This window comes from Bison bison, unplaced genomic scaffold (genome assembly GCF_000754665.1).
Source record: "Bison bison bison isolate TAMUID 2011002044 unplaced genomic scaffold, Bison_UMD1.0 scf7180017864105, whole genome shotgun sequence".
In the NCBI taxonomy this organism is placed as follows: domain Eukaryota; kingdom Metazoa; phylum Chordata; class Mammalia; order Artiodactyla; family Bovidae; genus Bison; species Bison bison.
Genome location: NW_011494677.1, coordinates 5189707 through 5207338, shown reverse-complemented (window position 1 = coordinate 5207338; position 17632 = coordinate 5189707). Strand labels below are relative to the sequence as shown.

Here is a 17632-nt window from a genome sequence, read left to right as displayed (position 1 = left end):
GTCACTTCAGTCGTGTCCGACTCTGTGTGACCCCATAGACGGCAGCCCACCAGGCTCCCCCGTCCCTGGGATTCTCCAGGCAAGAACCCTGGAGTGGGTTGCCATTTCCTTCTCCAATGAGTGAAAGTGAAAAGTGAAAGCGAAGTCACTCAGTCGTGTCCGACTCCCAGCGACCCCATGGACTGCGGCCTACCAGGGTCCTCCATCCATGGGATTTTCCAAGCAAGAGTACTGGAGTGGGGTGCCAATGCCTGCTCCAGTATATATATATATATACACACACACACACATATATATGTATATATACATGGCACCCCAAGGCAATAGCACCCCACTCCAGTACTCTTGCCTGGAAAATCCCATGGACGGAGGACTCTGGTAGGCCACAGTCCATGGGGTCGCTGGGAGTAGGACACGACTGAGCGACTTCGCTTTCACTTTTCACTTTCACGCATTGGAGAAGGAAATGGCAACCCACTCCAGGGTTCTTGCCTGGCGAATCCCAGGGACGGGGGAGCCTGGTGGGCTGCCGTCTGTGGGGTCGCACAGAGTCTGACACGACTGAAGTGACTTAGCAGCATACATATATATTCAGCATGGTATGTATATGTAATAAATAGTATGGTATTGATAATTTATCACACTGTTGCAAATTTGAAAGTTGCTAAAGGAGTAAAAAGTTTTCATCACAAGAAGAAAATTCGTAACTATGTATAGTGATAAATGTTAACTAGACTTAAGGTGGTGATCCTTTTGCAACATAAACATCAAATCATTATGTTATAGTCCTGAAATTAATATATGTTAATTATACCTCAGCTAAAAATATATTCACAGAACTCACCTGGTGGTGGTGAGCAGGGACAGAGTATTATACGAAACCAAACTGAAAAAAAGACACCATTTCTGATAGCCAAAGACCTATTACACAGCACATGGAACTCTACACAATGTTATGTGCCAGCCTCGATGGGCAGGGGGTTTGGGGAAGAATTAAAGCAAAAGTGAAAGTCGCTCAGTCCTGTCCGACTCTTTGCGACCCCATGGACTAAACACTCCATGGAATTCTCCAGGCCAGAATACTGGAGCGGGTAGCCTATCCCTTCTCCAGCGGATCTTCCCGACCCAAGAATTAAACGGGGTCTCTTGCAATACAAAATAAAAAGTTTGAAAAAAAAAAACCCAAACGATTTCCCCTACTGAATTCAGAGAGGGTGCTGTAGCCCAGGTGGTAAGTGTAGTCTATGTAATACCCAGCTTTTCAGTTCTTCCACATTGTTTTATACTTGATTTTACTAACCTAAAAGGGTACGTGTATTTATAGTATGACTTTCCTATGGTCTCTAAACCAGTCTTGTATAAGGCAGTAGGCTAGTGAGAAAAATCACTGTTCTTTAGGAAGCAATGTAAACCATACTTTTAACAGAGTCCAAGCTCCTACTGCTGGCTGCGAGACAGGCCAATGAATAAAAAGATTAATTGTTGAAGCAAGGAATAGCAATTTTCTTTGGAAAGCCAGACAGGACTCAGGCCTTTTTTATAAAAAAGGAAGGTTAGGTTGGTTGTTGCCAACTTCTTGGTGCCAGAATCCTTTGTTCTTATAGCTGTCAAGGTGGGTCAGGTCATGATGTTCCCATGAGTGCCCAACAAGAGAAGTGTTATTTTCTGTTCTGCAACTTTTTCTTTCTTTATGAATGGGAAAGTGCTACACCTTTAAAGGTTTGATCCTTGAGAATGGGCCACCCTATATATTTCAGGCTATAGGCAACATCCTTTTAGTTATTAAGGAGTAAAAAGAGCAATGGAATACAGACGTGGGGGTGGGGGGGAATCCAATATGAAGTCAGACTTGTTCTTCCCTATTGTAATACCTCTAGACCTTGCATACTCCCAAGTTTGCTAAAGGTTAAGTGACTCTCACCCAAATATCTAGTAAACTGAAGTCGGTTTTTATACTCTTTTAAGTTTGGCTTCAAAACCCAGTGCTGTATCAATGCATTCTAACAGGGTGGCTCCAATTCCTGGTTTTCATCTGCATGCAACGAAGTTATACTATTTATGACACTGAATTATTTTATAACGTGGTATGCAAATCAAGGACCATCTTTATTCTGAAAGTGTGTCTTTGTTACTCTTCTCGTGGCCTTTCTTTTGGAAAACGGTATGAACTAGTGAAGATTTTCTTCTTTCCTTGTCAAAAGAAAAAGCGTGTAAAAAAACCTGTTGCTCTTGAAATATCCTCTGATGCATGAATTTCAAGTCAGGACCCAATTCCACACCAAGCAAATGCGTGTTAAGTGCGGAAGAGAGGGTCTTACGTCCTAAAAGAACGCGTCTGAGGTCCACAGACGGGGCGAGGAAGCGACAGCCTAGCTTACCGCCCTGCACGTAGTCCGTGCCCGCGTCCAATTCCCGGCGGCCGACTCTCCAGAGAACCGACAAACCGCGGGCTCGACAGGGGGCGCTCCTGGCGTCCCCGGTCTTCTCGCATCGGAATCGGCCGGCTCAGGAGCGGCCTCGCACGGACCCTCAGCGGGGCTGACAGTCCCAAGGCCAGCCGGGGACGAGAACCCGGCGGAACGAGCGTGTGGGGACAGTCCGGGGACTGGCGGCGAGCGTGAACGGCCGACCGCCAGGAGCCGCTGTTGCAAGGCCGTGAAATCAGAACTCTCGCGATAGGCGAGACTGGGCTTCGCGGAAGTGATTCTCCGGAAGCAGCATGGCGGCTCCCCTCAATTGAGCCGGCGCTACCTGGTGAACTGCTGACGAGATGCAGTCGGACGATGTGAGTCCTGATGCTCTGCCACCCAGGTTTTGCACAGGGTGTCTCGCCTGCTTTAGGAGACTCAAGAGCCGCCCGTTAGCCTCGTGGGGCTCCGGAAGCGAGGCCTCCAGAGCCCTGATTTCGGAGCGTGGGGCTCTCACATGTCTACCCGGGTCCTTCGGGGTTAAGGGGACCGCTCACCGCCACCTCAGTCCCCGGGTTCGGTGTAAACGGCCCTTGATGCCTCGCAAGGGAGGCTTTCGCATGTGGTCCCTCGGAATTTGGGAGGCGGCGGGGCGAGGGGTGGGTGCCGGCGTGGGGGACGGTATTGTGAGCCTTAGACACCAAAGTTAAGCGTGCTTTTCATCCACGTGCGCGTTACTCTTCAGCCTGCTTTACCTGTGTTAGGTTTTTCTTTTACCTTTGCTCCACTCTGTGCCCGCGTCATAATTTTGGAAGCATCCTAGGTTCATTCATTATTTGTATGAAATACACTCAAGCGCCTACAGTGTGCCAGGCATTGTAGTAATTACTGGCAATTTGGTTGTTATTAAGCCAGGCAAAAGACCTCTGCTTTCCTGGAGCTCTGGCAGGGGAGACAGTAAACACGTGAACGAATTAAATACAACTGAAATGTGTAGTACTGCTGTGAAAGAAACACCGGGGTGATAGAGAGTGATGAGAGACCACTTCGGATCAGAGATTTCTCTGAATAGAAGATATCTGAGCCGAGATGTGAAAGATGAGAAGGAACCGCCACTCGGGGCTGAGGGAATAGTAATCAATCCAGGCCATAGAACAATATAGTACAAAGATCTGGAGGTAAGAAAGGAATGTGGTAAGGGACATTCGTGTGACTGTGTTACAGGAGTCAAGGGAAGAAAGGTAGTGAAGCTGGATGTCTTTGCGGGACAAGATCATGTAGAGTCTTGAAGGAGGTGTTTTAAAGGTTTTTTTAAAGTGACATGACATCTGACTTGTGTTTGTGAACATTTCTGTCCTATGAAAGGAGAGAAAGAATGAAAGCAAGGAGACTACAGCGTGATGAAAGTAGGTTCCACAAAGGTAGTACTGGTCATGAAAAGAAGTGGATGGATTTGAGATCTGTTTTATCAGTGTAACTGGCAAGACTTGGTTATGGTGTGATGAGGAAAGGGAAGAAATCAAGGGGCTTTTGGATTTGAACAGGCTGTTCAGTGGTGATTCTGTTTATGGATGTGGGGAAAACTAGAGAAGGTATTCTTTTGAGAGGTGTGGAATTGGAACCTCCATTTGGACCTGCTAATGTGTTTGAGGGCTTTCAGGCAGAAATGTCAAGTAAGCAGCTGGATGTATATATGAATCTGGTGCTTAGAAGTCTGACTAGGAGATGACAGTTTGGGAGTCATCAACTTTGAGATGATATTTAAAGCCACAAGCTAGAGTTAGCTCCTGCTTTTCCAGTTTCATTTCCTCGTACCTGTTTCCTACCGCCCCTCACCAAACAGGTCCCATAAGGTTCCAAAAATGTTTCGGTCTTTAACTCTTCTTTGTGTTTTTCCCTTTAACTTCTCTAAAGCCCTTTCCCAGCTCCTGAAGGTGGCTCACTCAAAGGTTCTCAGGCGCTTATACACCCCTGTTGTGGTATTTAGCAACTACTGCTTCATGATGTTTTGTATCTTTCTGACTAGATAGAGAATGCTCTTTAAGGACTGTACCTTCCTTCATTCAGCATGTGCTTGAGTACCTCCTGGGTGTCAGGACTTTGAAATGTTAGTGTCTTACGTAACTACTAAGTGGACATTAAATGCCTAATGAATATAGAGCACAAGAGTTAGCAGAAGATAGTAGATGATTTTCCTTGTCCTCAATGAGATAAAATCATGGAATGTATATCTAAAAACCTAGTACTGTGCAGCCTTTCACAATGGATAATGAACATATTAAGTAAAAAAGGAAAGTTACTATTATATATATATATAATATAGTTTATATATACATACTACAAACTCATATTGTTCAAAATATCCATGTAGGCATATTAGCTGGTATAACATACAACTATTTATAAAACACTAATGAAATTATATCTCTGGGCAGTAAGGTTATGGTTATTGTTAATTTGTATTTACTTTTCCTGTAAGAATCTGTTATTTGTGTAAAATAACAAATAAATCAGACTATTTTACAAAGCACTTTGTCCTCATTCCTCAGAGACTTTCTCAGTAAAGCAGGGCGCTGCCCTAGGGCATTGTTTTCTTGGATTAATGTGGTGTCTGTTAGGTGAGAGCAATTGAAATGGATTTTACTTTTGTCTTACAGGTTATCTGGGATACACTAGGAAACAAGCAATTTTGTTCCTTCAAAATAAGGTGAGTCTAGATTTTCAGCTTGAACAGAGATTCTTTCGGTTGCCCTTTTGGTAACCCATCTTATAATTTTCGTTCTTTCCCTCTTATTCTAGAACCAAGACTCAGAGTTTCTGCAGAAATGAATATAGCCTGACTGGACTGTGTAACAGGTCATCCTGTCCCCTGGCAAACAGTCAGTATGCCACTATCAAAGAAGAGAAAGGTAACTCCTCAGGTTTAACTTCATGGGAAGTACTCAGCAGCTTTTAAAAGGATGTTCTTTAGTGTCTCTGCAAATAATAATAGAAGTATTTACTGTATCCTGCAGGACAGTGCTACTTGTATATGAAGGTTATAGAACGAGCAGCTTTCCCCAGGCGTCTCTGGGAACGGGTAAGACTTGGGGTATTAAATTACCATGACCATTGATCAACAGCAAAAAGGCCACATGCTTTTTCTCCCTTCCTTGACCACATCTATCTTAAACTCCTGGAGTTTAAGGCCTCTAAGAGGCCACATGGGTGTCATTAACAGTGAAGACCTGATCATTTATCCTTGTTCATCATGCTTCCATTAATCTGTTCGACAGGTCCGGCTTCATAAAAACTATGAGAAAGCACTGGAGCAAATAGATGAAAACCTAATTTACTGGCCCCGTTTCATTCGACACAAATGTAAGCAGAGATTCACCAAGATCACCCAGTACCTAATTCGAATTCGAAAACTTACACTTAAGCGACAGTAAGTACTGATCATTCATTTTTAAGTGTCTTTGCATGCATCATATTATGAAAGCTGAGAGATGGTGAAACCTCTAGAAATGCTTTAAGTTCAGCTTTGGGTAATTTTTAATAACATGCTAAGCAGCAGCAGTTTTACCACAAATTAATATTGTGCCCTTTGATTTTTGCAGGATTTTAAAAGTGTATAGTACAACTTGATTATCCCCTTCCTGTCTGAAAATCAGCTTCAGCAAATTGTCTTTATAACCCTGAGGGAATCCTAAAATTAGAGAATCTAAAGTGAATGTTAAGAACCTCACTCTGGGTCCACTGAGAACTGATTTTTAACAGTGGTGTGAAGTCCACACAGTTAACTGTGCCTTCTTTAAGGAGTGGCAGCTTAAAGAAGCTTCACTTCTCTGCATTGTGACCTGCAGAGAAAGCTAGAGATGTCACTTCCCAGAAAGTTCTTTTCTTGCAGTTCACAGAAGCATTAATCTTCAGCATTGTGAATGCCCTCAGAGATCTCAGAATGCCTCAAGAAACAAAAACAGCCATGTATGTGAAACATGTCTGTCAAATATATGTAAAATTGCTTGACTTTATAGCATTATCGAGGATATTTTAGTATATAATCTTGCTATATTGAGGTGAGCTCTACAAAATCAATTCCAGTCCTTTTTTCTTCTCATTTTTTAAATAAAGCAACATGTTTTCTGATCATGTGTTTTATTTCCCATAGGAGGAAACTTGTTCCTTTGAGTAAGAAGGTGGAGCGGAGGGAAAAACGAAGAGAGGTAACTTATTGTTCTGATAGTCACAACGTCTACACGTTCACTGAAGAGTAGGGATGTGTAAGCAGGGCTCATGAGAACCATTCAGTCACCACTGTCTGTGAACTGTTCATGCCCTGGTAACAGACAACAGTGTTAGCTGCATACAGTATCTGGTATTCTGTATCTGAAGATTATGACTCTCAGGGCCGCATAAAATGTGGGTGCTTCAGGGACATTTGTAATACAAAACAGGAGGAATACCTTCAACAGAGACCCATAGCTCCTTGTCTGAAATTTTTGAGTCAGGGATTTCAGATTTAGAATCCTGTTTTACCCATCTTATATTTTACATTTTACTCTCAGCTAATTTTGAGTATTCTGGTCACACACACTAGCAGTTGTACAGTGATACATAACAGTGTTTTACTAGATGAATTTACAGTAGGTGGAAGTTTTTGAAAAAAACTTTTTAAGTAGCCTCATGCCAGTCCAGGTAATATTAGGCCTCTAAATTGAGCACTGTGCTGTGCTTAGTCGTGTCCGACTCTTTGTGGCCCCGTGTACTGTAGCCCACCAGGCTCCTCTGTCCATAGGGATTCTCTAGGCAAGAATACTAGAGTGGGTTGCTGTCTCCTCCTCCAGGGGATCTTCCCAACCCAGGGATCGAACCTAGGTCTACCTGCATTGCAGGCAGATTCTTTACCCTCTGAGCCACCGGGGAAGCCCAAGAATACTGGAGTGGGTGGCCTATCCCTTCTCCAGGAGGACTTCCCAATCCAGGAATCGAACCAGGGTCTCCCTTGGAGACCTGGTTGTTGGCGGATTCTTTACCACCTGAGCTACCAGAGAAGCCCAAATTGAGCTTTGGGGGTTCTGAAATTGCTGGTAAGGGATTGAGATTATTTGTTTCTCTGAACTAGTCAGCTCTGTTCCTGAAGTAGTCAACAGTGATGGTAATATTGTGCCAACCGTGGAAAATCTAGTCAGGAAATTCCAGCCTTTGTGGAAAAGAGCAGTCTCCCTGTCAACCTCATGGGACCTCACTCAGGCTGAAAATTCTTATGCTTTTAAGACCTGGAATTAGGTCTTCCTGACAAGTTCACATTTTCAGTCAGTTTAAATATTTGCTTTGCTTACCCTACATCCACAAATGTGTACCCCATCATTTGTCATATCCTATCAAGAAACAGCTTTAATAATCCTGATGTTTTGTTTCCATTAATCACATAGAGTTCTGCGTTTCAAGCCTCAGTCATTGGTCTCCAAACTTTTTTGATCACTCCATCAATAAAATTTTTGAACATTTGCTCCCCAGTATATTATTTGCAAATGTTATACATGTACACTTGTGCTGTAGATATATTTAAATAATAGTCTGTGATGTAGTGAAGGCCTGGTTCTCAGCAAAGTAAAATTTGCCTCTAAGGGCTGTCATAGGTGATAGAGCTCAAAGACAGAGAAAGGAGGGTATTGTTGAGTGCCTGCATTTCGTACTTGCTGTTCACTTTTCATTCTCCACCACCAATTATGCAGACACCTTTGTTTAAATGTGGCTAGCGAGTTTTCATCTTCCTTGTCAAAACTTTAAAAACTTCTTTATGTTACATACCACTGACAGCTATTTGTTATCTTAGAAAATGTTGACAAATCTGAACGGTGGCGGGGGTGTGTTTGTGTGTGTGTGTGTGTGTGAAAAATGCATGGTTCTTTTAAGTTTTGAGACTCAAGTGCTAAACCATTAAATAACCAGCATATATAACTACTGCCTATCTTATTGCAAACTATTCACTATCATCTATAGAGCCACGTAACCAAGCAGATTTAACCAAATAGCTGTATGCTGCAAGAATCTGAATGAGATCACCACTTTCATACTCTTTGTGTAGTATTTTAAAGAAAAAATATTTACAGAAGTTTTGAGCATTTGGTTCCTACATCTCAGTAGATCACCCCTGAGGTGTAAGCACCCACTTTAGAGAAAAATGTAGAACATCACAATAATCTCTTCACTGCTTTGTGAGCCCCCATCTCCTTTGTAACTGATCCTGTGCACTATTCATTCTAACACAGCTTCAGAGTGTAAGGCTAACATCCTCTGAGATTTCCACTATCATCTTAATGCAGTCTTTGGGGAAAAAGGTAGATTGAGGCTACATTTTGGTTTTTATGTTTCAGTTTTGTAAAGGTAGAGATACCATGTATCATCACCTGTAAGAAGTCACTAAAGGAAGAGATTTATTTTGTTCAAGTATGATTTACAGTATTAATTTCTGCTGTACAGCAGTGCTTCAGTTACACATATATTCTTTTTCTTTATGGTTTATCACAGGATGTTTAATATAGTTCCCTGATTTATACAGTAGGAGAAGGAAGAGATTTTTTTATCTTTTCTAACATGTTGTGTCTATGGCTTTAGAAAATGTAAATGAGTGACGGTCACTGTTCCTTTTTTGCAGCTTTTATAGTCTTGCTTCAGGATTGCTAATTTTCTGAAATATTTAAGTGTTCGTATACCAGTTTGCTTTATCAAAGACTCTTAGAATTTAATTTAGAAATCTATTCATAAAACCGTAGGCATTTTTTAAGTTGAAAGATTTCCAAGGTTTGACAAGGAAAAAAAATATCTATCTGGTTAGACAGGCAGAAGTTCCTGTTACAGCAAGAGGGAAAAGGCGATTACATCTTTCACATAAAAACTTGGTTTCTTCCCTTCTACAGGCTGAACAATGAGTACTAATGAAGTAAATGGGTTTGTTCTTTTTCTCTTATAGGAAAAGGCATTAATAGCTGCTCAGCTGGACAATGCCATTGAAAAAGAGTTGCTGGAGAGACTGAAACAGGATACGGTGAGAAAGCTAGAAACTTTGGGGTACCGATTTTATTTTTTAGGTGGTAATATGCTAGGAGATATGGGACTAGTTGGAAATGGGATTTATTTTTAAAGATGTTAGAAAGAGCCTTACCTCGATTTTATTCCTGGAATAAAATAAGTATCATTTTATAAAATAAGTACAAGCTCTGGCTTGTAATGCAAGCATGTAAACCACTGCAGTTAACCCTTGACACTCGAGTTTGGAGGCCTTTCCTTTTTTGCCATTATTCCCAACTCCTCCTCCAAACACAGCAATTCCAGGTCTCTAAAAAGCCACACAGCTTTGATCCTCCTGCTTATTCATCCTAGTCTTTTAAGGTTCTTTAAAATGAATTTTTATTCTCTTTTGAAAAATGAATGTCACTTAAAGATACAACATGAATAAAATATGCTTCTTAACCCTTATTTCCCCTTTGTTGGTAAAACTACATTTGTTTCAATCCATGGGTTTTATATACTACTAAATTTTAACTGATCTGGCGTCCATCCTTGATAGAAGTTACCAGTTTGGTGTTAACTGCTGATTATGTAAATGTCAAATATGGGTTTTTTAAAGACACCACTGGCTCTAGGCTTGAACATAATATAGTACTATTACTTATCAAACTAAATGTTCTTAATCACTGAGAAAAATAATATGCTGGTTGGACAGTGGTCTTGAAGCACACGGTCAAACGTGACGAAAACTGACCCGTGTTTCTTTTCTTCAGTACGGTGACATCTACAACTTCCCCATCCACGCCTTCGACAAGGCCCTGGAACAGCAGGAGGCAGAGAGTGACTCTTCGGATGCTGAGGAAAAAGATGATGAAGATGAAGAAGAAGTAAGCTTTGTGTTTTTACTCTGTCAAGCAGTAATCTGTAGGATTAGATCTATTTTTATGTAATAGAGAATATCATTTTCAGTTCCCTAACCAAAAAATTGTTAGCTGGTCACTCATTTCCTATCATTTTTTATTAATTTGGTTCAGTAGTGGCTTCTTTATTCTCCAGGTTCAGCCAATAAACCACATGTTGACAATTTAATCTTACTTGCTGCTGCTGCTGCTGCTGCTAAGTCGCTTCAGTCGTGTCCGACTCTGTGCGACCCCATAGACGGAAGCCCACCAGGCTCCCCAGTCCCTGGGATTCTCCAGGCAAGGACACTGGAGTGGGTTGCCATTTCCTTCTCCAATGCATGAAAGTGAAAAGTGAAAGGAAGTCGCTCAGTCATGTCCGACTCTTAGCGACCCCATGGACTGCAGCCTAACAGGCTCCTCCGTCCATGGGATTTTCCAGGCAGGAGTACTGGAGTGGGGGTACCATTGCCTTCTCCGTAATCTTACTTAGTAGCCTTCTAAAATTTTTCCTGCAAGGTGACAAAGAGTCCTTATTGCCTAAGGGAACATAACATTAAGGAACCTACTGAAATTTACCAAGGGTTTAATCTTACTGTTACTATACAGGAAGTACTTAAGTGATAGTATTTTTGGGAAAGGGCAGATTTAACAAATTGATTTGCAGGAGACTCACATAGGGACACAGGTATACTTTTCCTATTAGTAATCTAGTTTTTAATATTTGAAATGAATAGTTTTAGTTGAATGTATAAAGAATTGTTTGTTCCTATATACTGATTTTAACTGGTTAAAATGAGGCTGTTTTATCTCTGATGATTTAAATCAGGCATGAGAATTGATATCCCTAAAGAAATAAGTTGATTTGGTTGCCTAGTAACCATTCTCTCATTGTGTTTTTGTTACTGATGTACTTATCAGAGAATAAAACTAGATGTCTAAGCTGCATTCTCATTATGTATCTTGAACCTAATGGTGAGTTTTATTTTAGGATGTGGGAAAAAGAGAGTTTGTGGAAGACGATGAAGTGGACGAGAGTGACATAAGTGATTTTGAGGTGAGGCTCATGGGTAAAAACTGTCCTTTGGCTTCAACCAAAAATGGGGGGTGGAGGTTCAGATCACACAGAACAGGTCACTTATCTAATTTGAGTTCTAAATAGAACAAAGACAGGAGTTTGGGGAATGAATCTAGCGTCTTCTTTTTTTTCCCCCTTCACGTGTTAGGATATGGATAAACTAGACGCCAGCAGTGATGAAGATCAGGATGATAAATCCTCCAGTGAAGAAGAAGAAAAAACCCTTGATGCCAAACACAAAGGCAAAACACCTCTGAAAGGGCCTTTGAGGAGGAAAAGAGCCTACGTAGAGATAGAGTATGAGCAAGAGACAGAGCCCATGGCCAAGGCCAAAACCACGTGATTTCCCTTCAGACATTTGTAAATAGGACTGAACACCTTCCTTTTTTTACATCTTAAACACATAACACTTCTGGGTTTTGCTCTTTCACAATATTTGTGTTTTTAATATTTATGCTAGTTTTGTGGGGCAAAAAATCTGGGAGGGAGTGGAGAAAGGCCTAAATAGTGAATATTTTTATAGCATTGTTACATGACATGTGCTGAAGTAACAGCTTGAGCCCGCGAAGCATAAGGGATGAGTCTGTGGGTATAAATATTTCTAAATTTAAATGTTACCCACTCACCCCTGTTTCCTTGGCATCTTTCGCCTTGCAGGCCTCCCCCACCCCTTTATTTAGAAATGTCCAGATTCCATTTGTTCATATTCTCCTTTCCCTACTTCTGTGGGAGTTAAAAAGAAAGAAGACAAGAGAAGGTCTAAGTTATAATGTTTAGTATAAATATACCTTTTGCCTGAAATAATTCCATTTAAAACAACTGGAAGAGAAAGAAAATCCTTTCCTCTTCAGGAAAGTAATACAAGTCTTAAGTTGTGTCGCAGGGAGCTCCTTCAGAAAGCTGTTGCACTCTTCGGATGCAGTTCCCCACCTGACTGTCTTCACAGCTGCGGGGGATTTTAGCCAGGAGACCCTGAAACATGAAACCAAACAGGCTTGTTTTTTTTGATTGTTACTTCACCTTGGTGGTTCTTCCTTGGTATCAGACTCAAAGAAGGAAAGGACTGATGACACTAGGGCAGTTCACGAACTGGTGTAATGCTGGGAACTGGAAATGTGCTCCTGGCTCACGGAGCAGCAACCTTCTACCAGCCAGGATGAAGCAGATTAGATCTAGGGCTTGAAAACTGCTTGAAGTTAAAAAGCCAAGATGAATATAGTATCCCTCAATATTTTTAGGATGTTAATTTCTTTTCGTGCTGCCTATAACTGTAAATTGAAGATTTTGAGACAATGATTTATAAATTATGTATACATGGACACACAGCTGTTATATGAGATGGCTTGGAAAAGTAAACTTCTGTGGAATATGAGACCAAAGGAAGAATTCCCAAATGGATAAATAAAGTATGTGGAAAACATCATTGCCTCTGAAAAACTGGAAACATCTCTGTTACCTGAGTTACTTACTCTACCTAAATTATTCCTTGGTGGATGACAGACCATTATTTTAACTTTCTCTCTTCATTCAGACCACTAGAAGAGAATTTCCATTTTGCAGTCTTGATCATGATCTTTTTGCCCATTCTCTGTCCTAGCTCCAGAAGCATCCACTGATCCTCTTCCCTTTTCATCTAAAAAGTTCTGAATAGCTTTAAAGGGAGAATAAGGTATTGATCAAACTCTGCTGAAGGCTAAAAGACTCAGAGGTAGAGACTTGAACCTTCCACGTCCAATTACAGACTTGGTCAGGCACAAAACTATCACAGAAATTGCCTGAGGATGTCGAGGCCTAACCGAAACCGAGTGGTGGACTGTCCCTTACCTTCACCCGTCCCGAAGCACAGCGGTCCAGCAGAATCAGGCAGTCGGTGGCCTCTTCTAACAAGGCGCTCTTAACACACTCGGGTGTGAGGCTTGAATCCCTTGCTACATCACATATCAGTTTCAAGAGAGCCTTCAGTAAGACCACAAGTCTACAGGAGACTCTGGAATCAAGAAGAAACATGGTATTCATACTCTGAATCAGGATATTAAAACCGAAAAAGGCACCTGGGATATGAAAGCCCTCATTTCATAAAGGAAGGAACTGAAGTCCAAGTTTAAGACCATAGAGCTGGAAGCAGAATGAGACCAGACTCCAGATTTCTGAACTCCAAGCCTGTTGATTTTCTCTACAGCACACTGCCCACACACTCTGACACGCTGGCATACCCAAGAACACCTGGTTGCCCTCCAGAAGTTGGTGGTTTTACTGTTAGGAAACAGCCCTCCTGAAAAGGGAGAACTGGGCCCTCCTACCAGGGGCCTATACTTTTGGCCAGAGAACAGGAAACGGCCCACAGTTCTTTAGCTTGGATGTGGTCTTAGGCCTGGAGGTTAAAGATACAGTGAAGGAAATAAGCTTGGCTTCTGAGAATTCAGTGTTGATTTAACTTTTCTGTCACTTTAATGCTAGATCCTAGATTACCACCAGTTAGGCCGTGTCTCTATTTACTTCTGCTTTGCCTTTCTAAACATTTTTATGATGAGGATTACATAAAATCGTAAATGCGCTTAATGCCACTGAATCATACACTTGAAAATGGTAAATTTTATGTATTTTTTAACCACAATAAAAAATACTAAAAAGCCCTAAGGAAGCTGAAAATTTTAACTTGCAGTGTGAAAATAAAAACCAACCACATTTCTGGGCAGAAATGTGACTGGGAGAAGAAAAGTGTACACCTTTCATCGTGATCTGAAAACCACTGAGTGGTTTCCAGTAACATGGGTGCTGCTCAGCACTTCACCTGTCTTCTTGCAACAGTCACTCCCCAGACCGCGCCCCTCCATATTCACATTTGTTTTCTGACCTCTCCGCGTTTTCTTGACTTCTACTTAGTATCGGTATTGATTCAATTTCATTCATCCATCTATTCCAGTCACTTCGGAAATATCTATGTACTTGGTACTGGGCTTTCCCTGGTGGCTCAGTAGTAAAGAATCCGCCTGTCAATGCAAGAGCCTTGGGTTCAATCCCTGGCTCGGAGGATTCCCTGGGTTCGGAAGATCCTCTGGAGGAGGAAATGGCAACCCACTCCAGTATTCCTGCCTGGAAAATCCCATGGACAGAGGAGCCTGGCAGGCTACAGTCCATGGGGTTGCAAAAGAGACACGACTTAGTGTCTAAACAGGTTCTGAGTAAATTTTGGAGTTCTTGGTATCCTAAAGTGATCTTCCATCTTCCTGGAGCTTAGAATCAGCAGAGGAGAGAGACAGTAAGTAAATAAATGCAAACTGGGTACAAATGTGATTCTGGAGTACATTATAAGGAGATGAGAGAATACACTTCAGAACAGACACATACGTGTTGCTAAGATACTGGGACTCGTGCCCAATTAAGTCTTGTTATTTCATTCAGACTCACTAGAAAAAGCCCTGATACTGGGAAAGACTGAAGGCAAAAGGAGCATGGGGTGGCAGAGAATGAGATGGTTAGACAGCATCCCTGATTCAACAGACAAGAGTTTGAGCAAACTATGGGAGATAGTAAACGACAGGGAAGCCTGGGATGCTTCAGTCCATGGGGTCGTAAAGAGTCGGACACGACTAAGGAACTGAACATTTCCTGCAAGAGAGCCTTTTGCAGACTCAATGTGTTTGGGTTCCAGCTTGCTGTTGAAGACACCTCCCTTGAGCCAGAGCTGGAATGCTAAGCAAAGGTATCGCAAATCAGCATTCTCCTGATCACACATGTTCAATGATGTGCTGGAAGGGCTCTGTTCTCAATGAGACCTAAGAAACCTAAGGGTGAACCAAGTCAAGTATGTCTACTGTAGCACTGCTCAACAGCCTTAAGATTCTAACAGGCCTTAGAGGTAGACATGTCCACCTGAAGGGACCTGAGTGTATATCGTCAATGCCACTTTCACAGTTTAAAGTCCAACTGGTATGGGAAATGGAAGGTATTCCATCTGTACAGCATGTCCTTAATACTTTGTACTGAACATACATCTGGGCAAGTTCTGCAGGGAGTATGGATGGAGTTTTGCCCCTTAGCACACCTGACTGCTGGCTGTCATACCTGGGCCAAGTATACTGCAGGAGAAGTTTTAGGGTTTCCAGTATCTTCAATCTGGCCTCCTCCTCAGGTCCATCATATACCTCCAAGTAACCAATGATAACTCGCTCCAGCCTTTTCAAGTGCCGGACAGTTAAGATCCCCAACCTGACGACAACAGAGAAGATGCGATGAAGAGTGAAGTTGAGGAGTATGGCCAGACCCAGCTGCTCAGACTCACCTTTTCACAAAAGCTGGTAGGTTTCTCGAGTAAGTCCTGCGTAAGAGAAGGCGGTGCTCGGGCTCCATGTGCGTCAGGATCAACTGCAGGACCTCATCACAGTGAGTGGTGGGTCGGGCCCCATCTCCCTTCCAGTGCTGGGCTTTCTCCAGGATGGGGAATAAATCCAGCAGACACAGGAGCACAGCCTAAGAGGAAGTAAGAGAAAGGAGTTGTAGTTCACCAGTTGGTAGTCATAACACTCAATGATTTCTCTTGCAACTTCCACTCATCTACCATCCTCAGTGTCCATGTCATAGAATCCTATTAAGTGTAATGTATTACTTTATATTTTCAAACTTTTTAAACATTCTTTATTTCCATCAGACAGTCTCAAGTTAAAATCTCCTAGGACTGTTCTTTGGAGAAGGCAATGGCACCCCACTCCAGTACTCTTGCCTGGAGAATCCCATGGGCGGAGGAGCCTGGTGGGCTGCAGTCCATGGGGTTGCAAAGAGTCTGACACAACTGAGCGACTTGACTTTCACTTTTCACTTTCATGCGTTGGAGAAGGAAATGGCAACCCACTCCAGTGTTCTTGCCTGGAGAATCCCGGAGACAGGGGAGCCTGGTGGGCTGCTGTCTGTGGGGTCGCACAGAGTTGGACACGACTGAAGCGACTTAGCAGCAGCAGCAGCAGCAGGACTGTTCTTTGCTAATCTATAGAATGGAGCAGGGCTAAGACTTTAATCCAGAATTTAGGAGTCTCAGTCTATTGTCACTAAATACCTAAGTTGATAGTTATATGTATAATATCTACTATAAGACCTCTCCCAAACAGAATCTAAGATGGCTCTATTTGTATCCACTTTTGACCTCCCTCTCTGAAGTTTCAGTGTCCATGCAATCCCTTTTAGCTCTCCCGTGATCTTTGTTTCTCTTACTTTTTAACCACCATTCCAAGAGCCCTAACCTTCCTGTCTTTTAGGATAGCCTATATTCTCAAAATCTAAAATAATATTTTAAAAAGAAAGGGGCAGGCTGAGGTAGGAGGAGGGAGAATATCTGGCCTAAAATAAGAAACAAGGTTATTTCTAACTCTAATTTTATGTAACATCTTGACTTCAGAATGGTCTTGGCACCCTTCCCCACACAATATCCCCCAGAAATTCTAATTCATTCTTTATAAGCAAATATCACCTTACCAGATCCCCTTCAGATCAGATCAGTCGCTCAGTCGTGTCCAACTCTTTGCGACCCCATGAATTGCAGCACGCCAGGCCTCCCTGTCCATCACCAACTCCCGGAGTTCACTCAGACTCACGTTCATTGAGTCAGTGATGCCATCCAGCCACCTCATCCTCTGTTGTCCCCTTCTCCTCCTGCCCCCAATCCCTCCCAGCATCACACTATTTTCCAACGAGTGAACTCTTCGCATGAAGTGGCCAAAGTACTGGAGTTTCAGCTTTAGCATCATTCCTTCCAAAGAAATCCCAGGGCTGATCTCCTTCAGAATGGACTGGTTGGATCTCCTTGCAGTCCAAGGGACTCTCAAGAGTCTTCTCCAACACCACAGTTCAAAAGCATCAATTCTTCGGCGCTCAGCCTTCTTCACAGTCCAACTCTCACATCCATACATGACCATAGGAAAAAGCATAGCCTTGACTAGACGAACCTTTGTTGGCAAAGTAATGTCTCTGCTTTTGAATATGCTATCTAGGTTGGTCATAACTTTCCTTCCAAGGAGTAAGCATCTTTTAATTTCATGGCTGCACTCACCATCTGCAGTGAATTTGGAGCCCAGAAAAATAAAGTCTGACACTGTTTCCACTGTTTCCCCATCTATTTCCCATGAAGTGATGGGACTGGATGCCATGATCTTCGTTTTCTGAATGTTGAGCTTTAAGCCAACTTTTTCACTGTCCACTTTCACTTTCATCAAGAGGCTTTTGAGTTCCTCTTCACTTTCTGCCATAAGGGTGGTGTCATCTGC

The 17632-nt window shown here is 42.3% G+C and overlaps 2 protein-coding genes across 3 annotated transcripts in view; one reads left to right on the top strand and one right to left on the bottom strand.

Annotated features, from left to right (window-relative positions):
- The first annotated feature begins 2694 nt into the window (after positions 1-2694).
- On the top strand, positions 2695-14091 carry MAK16 (MAK16 homolog (S. cerevisiae)). Its single transcript, XM_010838795.1, has 10 exons — positions 2695-2785; positions 5066-5115; positions 5208-5317; positions 5423-5487; positions 5684-5835; positions 6559-6613; positions 9364-9438; positions 10175-10288; positions 11292-11357; positions 11527-14091. Exons 1-10 carry the CDS (start codon positions 2771-2773, stop codon positions 11719-11721), a joined length of 897 nt encoding a protein of 298 aa, XP_010837097.1. The 5' UTR covers positions 2695-2770; the 3' UTR covers positions 11722-14091.
- Positions 9456-17632, bottom strand: part of TTI2 (TELO2 interacting protein 2) — a 14377-nt gene continuing 6200 nt past the window's right edge. The window contains exons 4-8 of one of the 2 annotated variants that reach the window (XR_825161.1): positions 15661-15848; positions 15444-15587; positions 13203-13365; positions 12167-12350; positions 9456-10256 (exon numbers count right to left, since the gene is read on the bottom strand). Coding sequence is in view for 1 of the 2 variants with exons in the window: in XM_010838796.1 (XP_010837098.1) it covers positions 12246-12350; positions 13203-13365; positions 15444-15587; positions 15661-15848 (600 nt within the window). In the remaining variant the exon portion in view is untranslated. Of the gene's footprint in view, positions 10257-12136; positions 12351-13202; positions 13366-15443; positions 15588-15660; positions 15849-17632 lie in introns of those variants that run through there. The other variant, XM_010838796.1, reaches the window with a different exon arrangement.